The following is a 13,818-nucleotide window of genomic DNA, read 5'->3' on the forward strand; positions in this document are numbered from 1 at the left end:
GCATCCAATTAAACTAGGATATCTGGATTTAAATGTGCTTGGTCAATGAGAGAAAGTTAGTTTCAGTTCAAGGGTCCTGATTTAAGTGGGGTTTTGGACTTGAGCCCAAATTTATCTGCGGATGGAATCCTTCAGTACATGGTGATGATAACAAACGCTGATGTTGCCATGAGCTATCTAAAGCCTGACTTTTATTAAAAGTTTGCCTCATTCTGATAATTCAGTGACATGTATCATTTGAATATAAAAGCTCTGCTTAGATACCTGACAATTATGGGAGTATCATAACTATCATATTTAGTTATTATAATAGCTATGAGGAGGCCTCTTCAGGGTTCTTCCTGAAAAAAAAGAAGCTATTTCAGGTTCATGCTTCCCCCCCCACCCCCGCCGCTTTTTTTGAAGAAGTGGTTTACGCTACACAGGCTGCAGTTTCAGACCCTGAGCTCTAACAGAAGCACACCACAGCTATGAGCATGCATCAGGCAGGCACCTGGGCCAGCAGAAGCCAGCTGCAGCTGCTTGGTAAGCATAACCACTGACTTCAGTGGAACCAGGATGAATGCTCTGGCCTCCTGTTTGCTTTGGATTCTAGCTGAAATAATGCCATTTCCTCCTTTCTTCTTCTCATCCAGATGTTCCCTCTCTCCTTTCCCACCTGCCGCATTCATTCCCTCCCTCTCTGAACTCTTCTTTCCCCCATTCCCTCTTTTTCTACTTCCTTTCCCTCCTGTCTCCTTGTCCTCCTCCCCTTTCCTCTTTCCCCTCCATTCTCCTTGCTGCTCCTATACCTTTCTCTTCTCTCCGTTTTCCCTGACTAGAAAGAAAGGTTTTGCCAACATAATGGATGTGTAAAGGCTTACGAAAGAGGTAATGCAATGACTTCCACTAGAAAAGCTTCTCTTGGCACAGTTGCAGTGGAAACTCTCAAAATGGGACCCATGTTTTCGTAAGGAAGAATGGAAGTGGTGATTCATTATTAGCAGTGGTCAACTTGGGACTTTCAAATTTCAGCAGCAATGCCGAAATTCAGCACTTCTTCCAGTCCATTCTGAGTCCTTGTTGTGGTGTCCTCTGCAGCACTCAGTGCAGGCAAACTGGTCATGCACCTCTGCTCTTAGATTTGGGCTGCGTTGTCAAGTGATGCAAACAGTGCATGTTCAGGAAGCTGCAAGCCTTAGATCAAGGATGAGGAAACTATGCCCCTCCCGATATTGTTGGACTCCAGCTTCCATCAGCCCTAGCCAGCATGACCAATAATTGTGGAGGATGGGCATTGTAGTCCATCAACATCAAGAGGGACACAGGTTCCCAAACCAAGCCTTGGAGCATTATCAGAAACATGATTTTTCAATCTATGGCAGTGCTTCCCAAACCGTGGTCCCTGAGCTTCATTCAGGTAGTCCATGGCATGTTCACATTAAATATTCATAGTGATTCTCAAATGTATTTTTCACTCCTTTATTTCTTTTATTGACTTTAATTGTATTACAATTTGAATTCATTGTAACTGGGAGGTAATCAGAGTTCTTAGGGCATGGAGTTCCACATGCAAGCTGCCACCACAGAGGTCAGATCCACACCATACATTTAAAACACATGACTTAACCCAACGAAGAAGGGACGCAGGTGACACTGTGGTCTAAACCACTGAGCCTAGGGCTTGCCGATCAGAAGGTCAGCGGTTCGAATCCCCGAGACAGGGTGAACTCCCATTGTTCGGTCCCTGCTCCTGCCCACCTAGCAGTTCAAAAGCACGTCAAAGTGCAAGTAGATAAATAGGTACCACTCTGGTGGGAAGGTAAACGGCGTTCCCTTGTTCTGCTCTGGTTCTCCAGAAGCGGCTTAGTCATGCTGGCCACCTGATCCAGAAGCTGTCTGTGGACAAACGCCGGCTCCCTCGGCCTATAGAGTGAGATGAGCGCCGCAACCCCAGAGTCGTCCACGACTGGACCTAACGGTCCAGGGTACCTTTACCTTTGCCTTTTACCCCAAAGAAACCTAGGAACTATAGTTTGTTAAGGATGCTGGGAATTGTGGGGGGTAAACTATAATTAAATGATTCCTTGAAGGGGCGGGAAATGTGTTTTAAACGTGTGGTGTGTACACAGTTGTTGAAGGGTGATGTAAGACCTAATATGTATTGCTATTAACCTTATTACTGTTTGGGGGAAAACCCATGTGAAATTCTAATGGACTCCAGTGGAACTCTAGTGCCGAGTTAAAATATCACATGTCTTTTGTTACAAGGGAGAAAGCAGACACTCTCCGGTCTCCTAGTTTATCCAGCCCATTCTCTCCAACATTTGTTCCAATGCACTTGGCTGCAGGGCTGACAAGATGTCTCTGCCATGCCTATATATATATATGATTTCTTACGGGCTTAGCAGCTGGAACATGATCTGTTACACTCTTATCTTCTGATCTACTTTAGCCTGTTTTAGGACTGGGCTTGGGACTCTCAGTTTGCTTGGTTCATTTTCATGAGAGGACATTTGCACAAGGTCACATATGCTGAACTCTGGTAAGAGTGTTGAGGTTTGATTGATGCTTCCTTGCACAATGCAACCCAAAGTATTTTTACTGAGAAAATTTCATGGAGTACAGTGTACAATATTCCTATCCATGTATGCTTGGAACTGTGGTCAGCATCTCTTTTGCATGTAGTACAAACCAAAATCTCATCCAAACTTAAGAACCCAACAAAATTAGTGCAGCTAGAGCATAATTTCACTGAGGTCTTTGCTCCTCTTATTGTATGTTCTAAATCAAAATTCAACCCAGATCTGTGTATACTTCCCTGGAAGTAAATCTCATAGAATACAATGGTGCTTCCATCCCAGTAAATGTGCATACGGCTACAGCCTTAACCTTCAGGAGAAAATACGCAAAGTGCTTTCCAGAGAGATTGCTATCAGTCCAAATCTCCCTAACGGGCTCCAAGATCAAACTACTTTTGCAAGTTTAAAGCAGACATTGGTTGTGCTGCTGGCTGGCTGGCTGGCTGGCCTCGCATGATAATATCAGGAAAGCCTGTCAACTCTCTGGAGCAGTTTTGCACTAACATTCCCCATTTTAAAAATTAAGAAGAGATAAATGAATGGATAGATGCAGAAACACTCTTGTGTTGTTTTTAGAGGGGCAGTCTTCAACTCACTTTTACTCAGACTATACCCATTGGAATGAATGGACCTAGCTTAGTCATGTTCATTAGTTTTGATGGCTTTACTCTGAGTAAAATGAGTAGACAATCACCCATGATATCTATAAAAACAGGGATGGATGGGGAACCTGTGACCCTCCAGATACTGTGGGACTTCAACTTCCACCAACCCTAACCCTTGACCATGCTGGCTGGGGACTGATGAGACTTGGAGTCCAACAATATCTGGAGGACCACCAGCTCTCCATCCCTCTCTTAAAAGGCAGGCCACCTGCCTGATGTGCAACTGAGCCAGCAATCAATTTCCTGGCATGTACTTGGTTCATGTGCAAAGTTGGGAGTGATCTTGCAAGCTGAGCTCTGAGCTCTCTTTATGCAATGCAGAACTTCAGTCTTCCTCTGGTAGGCTGCTCTCTATACCTGGAACAACGGCCCCTTCATTTTTCCTCAATCCAGTTTCTCTCCTCTCTTTGGGTCTTTGTTTCCAACTCTTTTAGAAGTATTTCTTGAATAATTTTAACTCCTTATCTCCTTTCTGGCCCATCTACACATTGTCAGGATTTTTGCTCCCCACTCTTACCTGCCACAGCTTTGTCTAATGTGGGTTAAACAAATTCTCAGAGAAGGAGCTCATTGCTAGGTTGTGCACCTAGCCTATGGCACCTCCTTCGTTTGTCTGCTTTGCTAGAAAGTTGACATCCACCAACTGGAGCCAGGTGCCAAACAATGACATAAGCTAGGAATTAAGGAATAGGGTGCTTCTGAGCAGATGCTCAGACCATTTATAATAATAATAATAATAATAATAATAATAATAATAATAATAAATATTTTTTTATTTATACCCTGCCCTTCCCGGTTCAGGAAACCGAGCTCAGGGCAGCTAACAACAAATCTAAAACACTTAATTACAGTGGTATCTCGGGTTACATATGCTTCAGGTTATATACGCTTCAGGTTACAGACTCCGCTAACCCAGAAATAGTGCTTCAGGTTAAGAACTTTGCTTCAGGATGAGAACAGAAATCGTGCTCCGGCGGCGCTGCTGCAGCAGGAGGCCCTATTAGCTAAAGTGGTGCTTCAGGTTAAGAACAGTTTCAGGTTAAGAATGGACCTCCGGAATGAATTAAGTACTTAACCCGAGGTACCACTGTAATGCTACAAAAAAGCAGCATAAAATACGTAAATTATCAGTATACACAAAAGCCCTTTCACACATAAATCAACATCTGTCTTTCCCAGCCCCCAAACCACTTTTATTTGATAAAGTAAATTCTGCACAAACTGTACATTTAAAGCAAATGGCTTCTCTCCCCCTTGCAAAATTCTGGGAACTGTAGCTTACCCAGCACCCTTAACCAACCACAATTCCCAGGAGTCTTTAAAGGATGTTGTGTGGTTTGAATGTATGGTGTGTATACAGCCTTAATTTGGGGAAGGGGAAACTTTTTGGTCGTTGCAATTATTACAGTGCCTGAATTATAAACGTTTGCCGATTTCCTGCAAATCACTCATGATCTCGCTTCTGCCCACCCTTGCTGCACATCATCTAGCACACTGGTGCTGCTGAAATATAGGTGCTCAAGAGTAACAGAACAGGATCAGCAGCTGTTCGGCTTACCAATCTGAAGAGTCTTCGTAAAAAAATATCACCTTCTTGGCATGTTGTCAAAGTTGAAGGTTTCAAAGCCAGACAGCAATAAAACCAAGCAGGTTTTGCAGTTATTGTGGTATAATGAGCTGTTGTCTTGTGTGCCCATGTGCTCTATGCATCACATGCAAACGTTGGTTACTACCGTGTTGTACTCTCACATGTACATGGGTGTGTGAGTGGGTGTGCTGTGAATGTGGATGCATACTCACTTGGCCAACACAGTGAGATCTTTTCCTAACTGGTGGCAACATTCAGTGTGATGGACTGAGGGAAAATGGGAGCCGCCCAGGTAGGTCAACAAGACAAGATTCATTTAAGATATAACTTGTTATTGTCACTGAAATGTCTGAGACTGAGTGGATAATTATTTTTCCTTTTAACTCAACATCTGGCTTCATGAATTTGCCTGTCCCATTCAGCAGAATGATTGCACTCTCAAAAGCATACCTGAGCATGTTTAGGCATTGAAGAGCTGCCAACTGTGCTAAATTAGAAAACATCCAGAGGCAGAGACAAGTTGGATCCTGACTATTAACACCACCAACACACACACTTTTGCAAAACAAACAACATGGCTCTATGAAGTTAATTCCCATTGAGATTAACTTGGTACGGTACAGAGATAATTCCTTGATACAGTACGGGGATTTCCGTTCCCAGTGCGATATAACATGGAACCGTTGATAAATGCACACCCACCACGTTGTATGATATTTAGGATGTAGGTCTTGTGTTATTCTAAAAGGGTAGTAGTATATGTTGTGTAGGTATATTGCAATAATGGAACTTTTGATGTAATATCCATAATATATTCTTTAAAAGATAGGATTAGCATGTCATTCTCTGCTGGGTGTTATTATAAGTAGTTAATTATGAAGCTGGCAATGTTGTTGGAAGGAAAGCAAAGTAGTCTTGTTTAGGGCGATAGGTCTTTTGGAGCTGTAATGGATGGAATGTATTTTAAATGTTAAATTTCTTTTTTAACCGTTGCTACTCAAATACTTGGCTAGGTTAGGAATTTCGTGGTCAATATTTAGAAACTGGTTATGACTATAACACATCTTTTTTATTCTATTATTTATTCATTTATTCAATTTATATACCATCCTATGCCTGGAGGTTTCAGGGCGGTTCACAAACAAGACCACAACGTATAAAATCAAACCAAAACCAAAAACCCAATAACCCCACCCCCAAAAAGAACCACATTCTAAAAGGGTGTTGGATGTCAATAAGATCAACCAAAGGCCTGGTTAAAAAGGAACGTTTTTGCCTGGCACCTAAAACTGTTATAATGAAGGTGCCAGGCGAACTTCCCTGGGGAGAGCATTCCCTAGACAGGGAGCCACTGCAGAGAAGGCCCCGCTCTCATGTTGCCACCCTCTGGACCTCTCAAGGAGGTGACACACAAAGGAGGGCCTCAGAAGATGATCTCAGGTCTGCGTAGGTTCATATGGAAAGAGGCGGTCCTTGAGGTATTGTGGTCCTGAGCCATTTAAGGCTTTATAGGCCAAAACCAGCACTTTGAATTGGGCCCGGAAACTAATTGGTAACCAGTGAAGTTGGACCAGGATCGCTGTAATATGCTCAAACCGTCTTGCTCCGGTGAGCAACCTGGCTGCTGAATTCTGCACTATTCATTTATTTACAATATTTATTTACAACAGAGCAGCATAGAGTCAACAAAAGAAGTGGGTCCCACAACCAAGACTGTATTTGCAGTATTAGAAAATACTTTAAAAAAATAAATAAATACATGCATAACTCCTGTTACACATGAGCAAAGCTGCTTTGGCACTGTAAGAAGAGTGTGCTGGATCAGGCCCATCTACTCCAGCATCCTATTCTCACAGTGGACAACCAGTTGCCTTGGGAAGCCTGAAAGCAGGACCTGCTTGTGGTCCCCAGCTATTGGCATTTAGTCAGAAGCATACTGCCTCCAGCACTGGAGATAGAATTTACCCATTGTAGCGCACAGCCTTTGGAGAGGAAAGGGGTGAGATCCACTGATTTCCCAGCCTTGTGCATGCAGCCTGTTGTGGGGAACCTTGTGTCTCAGCAGAGATGGAGAGGATGGACCCATGACTCTGCTTCTAAGTGCCCAAGCAATAATTAATTACTTCCTCATAAATGACTATCCACTTTTTATCTTTGTGATCTCTGGCCTGCCATTTCTGCACCTGGAGATGCTTATATATAGCAAGCAGTCTGTGGCGCATGTGCATCTCTGGAGAGGGTACAACCACAGGGAATCCCCATGCTGCACAAAATTATGATAGTGAATGTATAAATATTCATTTGTTCAAGCCAAGATTCCCAGCGTGTTTTGAATTTGAATTGCCCTTCAGCAGGAAGGTTTTAAGAAACAGATGCATAAAATGACAAGTGTGCTTCCATGGGCAAGTCAGCTGGTCCGGGCAGTGGTGACCTCAAGCCCTACTGAATTCCTCTTAAGACAGGGTTCGAAACCTGCAAAGGAAAAATTACTCATCTGGCGGCGTGATGGTGTCAGGTGATGTAGCTGGCCACGCTCACTTGTCTAAGTGGTCCATGGGGGAGCTCACTCTGGGTTAGAGCCCTCCTCATTAGTTGCAAATGGCTTTTGCAAAGTTGGGAGCAGGAGGTTGTGTTAAGTCTCCACTCTCCTAATGCCCCACCCACCCTTCTGTTCTGTAAACCCATGAGAATGCTGTCAGAAAGTTGGGAGATGGCAGCGACTCATTGCTCTAATCCAGCCTTCACTCCCATACTAAAGCTTCAGCCTGAATCCCATTTACATGGAAGTAAGCCTTTCCGAATTCATTCTAATTTGGTTAGCATTGCAATGCAAGGAGACTTGCCAGTTGAAAACTGTGTTGTTTTTCTTTTCTTTTCTTTTTAAATAATTTTTATTGACTGGCCAATCACATCAAATTAAATCACATCGCATAAATTCCCATACTTCAAGATCCAAAGGGGGATTCAAATCATCTTCTTACTGCGTTAATGTCCAACTCAGTCCCAATCAGTCCAGACAAAGTTCATAATTCTATCCAGTCTTATCTTGGTGTTTCCACATCATATCTTGTTCATATAATTTCTCTTTTTCCTTTACGATCTCTTCTGTTAGTCTCCTTAAGCCGATAAGCTTAATAATAAGTATAATAATCCTGTGTGGATTTCCCGTTCCTCCACTAAGTCCAGAGGGTTTCCATATATCTCCTTCGTAGATAACATCGTTCTTTCCATCGTAAATTTGGCATTTGTCGCTCTTAAGTCCAACCGAGGAGTTGATTCACGATATGTAAACAACTCTATTTCTCTCTTTCTCCTCCCAGACCCAAGAGCTCCAACAATGCCTCCCAAAATGGCAACGGCATTTTTAACTGTGTCATTCCAAAACTCTTAGCTTTCCAGCTTCATCTTGAAACATTGCTTTGGTTCGAAAGTTTATCTCCACACAGCCTTAAATCCACAGCTTAAGTCCTTAATTTCTGACTCATTAGGGGAGGGGATTCTTGTTAAATCACATTAAAAAGGGAGGGGAAGGGAAGGCAGGTTTCCCCCCCCCTCAGTCATTTGTCGTACTGTATCTTGACGTATCTTCTCATATTTTATTCTTGTCTTGTTATCAGAGATCTCTTCTGTCAGCAGTCTTTACTCCCCCTTTTTCCTTGAAGCGTGTGCAATTTATCTCGTCCAAATTGTTACTTTTGAAGATTCTTGCAACTAGTGGCACGAATCAGGGACGGCGTCCAGGAGTGCCGGAATCCCACAGGAGGGCTTTGTGCCTAGTGCCCCCACCCCTACAAATTCGGGGGTGGTATAGGGCACAGCAGGCAAGGGCCGTCCCCCCCACAATCCTGGGGGGCTTAAGGAGGCTAATTACCCCCATCATAGCCTCCGAAAACTGTGTTTTTTTCAAAAGTCGGTGCTGGAGATTAAAAATTAATATGCAAAAGTTTAAAAGGCGCAAGGAGATAGGATAATAATATATTAAGGATGGAATAACAAATAAAGTGAATAACGCAACAATAACAAATGTAATAGCAGGTAAAGAAGGTCGCACATGGGTGGAGGGAAGTGCTGGGCTGCGGGGGAGGGAGGTGAAGGGATTAATTGAAATTGTTAAAGATTTCTATAGGATTTAAGAGATTTAAATTTTCATAAAGATTCTATAAGGAAAGCAGAAAGCAGCAAGAAATATCAAGGAAAGGTATCGGAGAGGAGATCAGTGTAAATGAAAACATGAGACTTATGGTTTTGCTACATATGATTTTATTTTGGAGTTGTCTGTTTATTTTGGAGTTGTTTGTTGTAAAGAATGTATATTATGTGAATAAAATAATAAAGGGTTTGGGGAAAAAGAAAAGAAAAAAGAAATCTGTGTTATTTTTCAATAGCTGCAATCCAGTTTATGGAGGTGTAAGCTCTGTTGAATTCAATAGGATTTACCTCCAAGTATACATGATTAGGATTACACTGTAAGACAGAACATTGGAAGATATAGACTCCTCGTCCAACAATCAGGTGCTTCTGTCCCATCCCATTCTTACGTTGTCATCTTGAATGTTCTAGCTTGACGTATGGGAAGGACAAGTCAGTCGTAGGTCAGAAATGATTCTTTCCTTTCGAAGGGGAAGTCCGGAGGTGACTAAAATGACAAATGGTATCATTTCTTCAGTTGTTGTTGGAACCTTATTAGAGCTGCATTTTCATTTCTCCATTGTGTGTGTCCTGCCGCCGCCTACACACTTTCTTGGCTGGTAGCGTATTGTAGGCTATGGCACAGCATCATTGGCTAGGATAGTGACCTAATATCCTCAAAGCTTTGTGCAGGGGTACCAAGATGCCATTGCTTATACCCATGTTGGTTAAATATTTTAATATTTTATGGGACATCTGCACCTCCCTCTTAAACAACAGCGGTAACTTCGGCAATTAAGTACTGCGGTTATGTACCGTTCACACTGTTGACTGAAAACAATTCCTTTTCCACTTTAGTGCAATGGTGGGGAACCTTCAGCCTATGGGCCTATTTAGGTCCATCAGTTCTCCCTCTTTGACCCATGAGGCCACTTCAGCCAAGCCACGTCAACCTGCCGTCCACCTGATGTCATATAGGATGGCAAATGTAGGGCAGGTAATGTGCCGAAAGAGGGTTTGCGAACACTGTGTATCATCTCATTGTTGGTACTCACAATCTGCCTGGGGAAATGGATTGTTGTTCTTGTTTAGTCATTTAGTTGTGTCTGACTCTTCATGACCCCATGGACCAGAGCACGCCAGGCACTCCTGACTTCCACTGCCTCCCGCAGTTTGGTCAAACTCATGTTCGTAGCTTCGAGAACACTGTCCAACCATCTTGTCCTCTGTTGCCCCCTTCTTCTTGTGCCCTCAATCTTTCCCAACATCAGGGTCTTTTCCAGGGAGTCTTCTCATCTCATGAGGTGGCCAAAGTATTGGAGCCTCAGCTCCATGGACAAAGACAACAGGGAAATGGATTACCTGACACCATTTTGATATCAGGTGATTGACAGGTGAGCAGCTCTGCGCACCTGCCAAGCTTGGCCCATGGGGGTGGGAGAGATTAGGATCCAGCCTGCTACCTGGATTCAGTTTCCCATTCCTGCTTTAGTGCATCTGCACTACTGAGATCAAGTATTGTACTGCTGAAATTGTTGTTGGCATTTGGTTAGCATCACCAAAGTGACCTCCCCAGGGTGCAAGCCTAGGCACTTCCGGACAAACCTGCTGCTATATCGTAAGGCACTTGTAATGTGCCCCCATCTCTGGGGAGAATTGATCGATAGATAGAGAAGGACACCCTCTTCAAGCAATAAATGCAGGAGGTGTAGTTCCTTTCTGTAGAGGCAGCTTCTAGGGCTGTGCATCAGATTTGGCAAGAGCCCGAGCCGCATTGGGCTGATTTGGGGGATCTAAGGCTTTACCTCAAACCTAGACAGCATCTTAAAAAGCAGAGACATCACCTTGCCGACAAAGCTTCATACAGTTAAAGCTATGGTTTTCCCAATAGTGATGTATGGAAGTGAGAGCGGGACCATAAAGAAGGCTGATCGCCGAAGAATTGATGCTTTTGAATTATGGTGCTGGAGGAGACTCTTTGAATTATGGTGCTGGAGGAGACTGCGGGAGGCAGTGGAAGACAGGAGTGCCTGGCATGTTCTGGTCCATGGGGTCATGAAGAGTCGGACACGGCTAAACAACAACAAAGGCTTTACCTAAGATGGGTGGAGTAAGGCCATGGATAAGGCCATCTGGAGCTATCTGGAGTTGTTGACGTGGTGGGGTGGAGGGCTTGGGCAGGAAAGAGAGGCAGGCATCAGGCAGGATGGGTGGGAGCCATACAGCCCTAGTCGATTCTTTCTTCTGGTGATGTATTGGAGAAGTGGTGACTAAGCCAGGGATGCTTGTTGGTGACTAAGACCAAATCATATGCCTTAAAACTTAGAGGATATTAATTTAAAATTAGATCTCAAACTTAACAATCAACATTTGCAAAGATTTCAGAATTAAAGTCTGACCTTTTTATTAAAAACACACATAAAGCATTTTCAGATTTTGCTTTACTTCAATTTAACTTTGCAGGCTACTTTAAGAAAAACTACAGCAAATATCCTATCCTCTTTTAAAGAGGGGAGGGCGTTATTGGTTTTGTTTTTCTCTTGTTTTTTATTATGTATTTTATGCTTTTCTTTTGCATTTTTATGCTATGAGATCTACGGATGAAAAGCAGTATACAAATTTAATAAAAAGTAATAACAATTGTTAGTGTTTATTTTTATAAGTCTTGTTGAGGCATTTGAAAAAAAACAGGATATAAATACTTCAGAAATGTAACTATGCCATTTTTGCTGAAGCGAAGCAGACCCAGCTGGCAATATCAAGTATACAACCCAGAGCTTCTTGAAAGACAAGAGGTGGAATATAAATAAAATAAATGTGTCGCTCTACCAGATTGATTGCTGTTATCTCTTCTCTTACACACAGATGAGGTGTCTATATCCAGCAGTGCTCATAACTGGAATGCTAAGAATAAAATTATAGGGGAAGAATACAAATTAGAAGTATTGTGACAAGGAAATCCAAAATTTGAGAAGGTTATTGAGAATTATTTCAGTTAGTATATTTCAGTTAGCACTCCTATATTAAATACCAGTCTATATTGAAAATAGACTGTTTTGGACACTACGTACAAATTGCCACCCATTGTTTCTCAGAGAATTGTGCTGGTACAGTGGTACCTCAGGTTACAGATGCTTCAGGTTACAGACTCCGCTAACCCAGAAATAGTACCTCAGGTTAAGAACAAAATCGTGCAGTGGTGGTACGGTGGCAACGGGAGGCCCCATTAGCTAAAGTGGTGCTTCAGGTTAAGAACAGTTTCAGGTTAAGAACGGACCTCCAGAACAAATTAAGTTCATAACCCGAGGTTACACTGTATTTGTCTTTTGTAAGCAAGCATTATGAGGTGCTCATATGCACAATGAACTGTTTTAAAAAAAATATATTTTAAAAAGAGGAGGGAATGGTAATTTTCTTATCTCAATCTAGAGCTTGGCATCCAGATCGAGTCTGCAAACAGTTTTTGTTTGTGTCTTGAAAGTTCAGGGCTAGTTGACACTGTATTTCAATGCATTTTTGTAACAAACAAATGAAAGGTGCAGTACTAGTTGAAAGTTCTGCTGCACAAGTCCCATTGAAGTGAATGAGTACTCAAGGGCAGTACTGTACTCCCATTTATGTGTGTGCAAACCTCACAGTGGATTGAGCCTACGAAGCTTGCATTACGCCACTGAAGGTTAAAAATAAGTTTTTATGCTGTACATGAAGTCCTTCTGGAAGCATGAGATAGCTTTTGTTAAAATTCTACCCTTTCATTAAAAAACTGGATTCCAACGTTTCATTTGCATTTGAGGAAGTAACAAAACAGTGTAGCTGGATGCCGACCTGGAGAGCTACATTAAGTTCAGCGGAGATGATCAAAGGCTTCAGACTGTCATGTCTGCAGCAAATTCCATGATGAAACCATGCAAAGCGAGTTTGATTATGGGTTGAACAGCATATTTTGCATATTTTGTGAAAGCGTCTTGATTCAAAGAGGTCAGAATTAGCATGGGGATTGCATCAGCTCCGCAGTATGAAGCACTCCATGATTACAATGCCATGCTTGCTTAGTCTAGACTTCAGATTGAATTTAGCACATAATATATACAAAAGTATTGGGCTTGCTGTGCATAGAGGGCTTAAACTGGTTTTTCCATTTCCCATATTCATAACTCATAAGCTTGCAACTTGTGCTGCTTAGATTGTGTGTTTGATTTTAAACTATTTATGTCCTGCTTCTTTTTCTGCGTTAGCATGATGCATTTGAGGTCTATTGCACCATTATTCTGTTTGTTGTGGTTATTTTAACCATCATAGTTATATCAACCACATAATACTATACAGTGGTGCCCCGCAAGACGAATGCCTCACAAGACGAAAAACCTGCTAGACGAAAGGGTTTTCCGATGCGCTTCGCAAGACGAAAATGTCTTGCGAGTCTTGCGATTTTTTCGTTCTCCCCCCCTTTTTCTAAGCCGCTAATAGCCTTTTAGCCGCTAAGCCGCTAAGCCTTTAATAGCCGCTAAGCCGCTAAGCCACTAATAGGGTTGCTTCGCAAGACGGAAAAACCGCTAGACGAAGAGACTCGCGGAACAGATTATTTTCGTCTTGCGAGGCACCACTGTACTATACTATACTATACTATACTATACTATACTATACTATACTATACTATACATTGATACAATATTGAAGAATAGTGTATACCAGAATATCTCTCTCTCTCTCTCTCTCTCTCTCTCTCTCTCTCATAAATATAATCTACGAAAGGTTAAAAAAGAACAAAGCAATAGATATATATTAAAATACAAATGGTTAAGAGGGCTAATACATTTAAAAGCATTCAGTTTTTTGGTGCTAAATCATTGCAATTTACCATATTAGCCTCAACAAT

General features: G+C 42.3%; 1 protein-coding gene across 2 annotated transcripts in view; it reads left to right on the plus strand.

Moving 5' to 3' along the window:
- Positions 1-436: 436 nt before the first annotated feature.
- Positions 437-13,818, plus strand: part of FLT3 (fms related receptor tyrosine kinase 3) — a 61,023-nt gene continuing 47,641 nt past the window's right edge. Inside the window, exon 1 of one of the 2 annotated variants that reach the window (XM_083736293.1) lies at positions 437-525. In XM_083736293.1, coding sequence (XP_083592419.1) covers positions 471-525 — 55 coding nt within the window. In that variant the 5' untranslated portion in view covers positions 437-470. The remainder of the gene's footprint in view (positions 526-13,818) is intronic. The other variant, XM_083736292.1, reaches the window with a different exon arrangement.

Source organism: Podarcis gaigeae (genome assembly GCF_964106915.1).
Source record: "Podarcis gaigeae genome assembly, chromosome: 4".
Classification (NCBI taxonomy): domain Eukaryota; kingdom Metazoa; phylum Chordata; class Lepidosauria; order Squamata; family Lacertidae; genus Podarcis; species Podarcis gaigeae.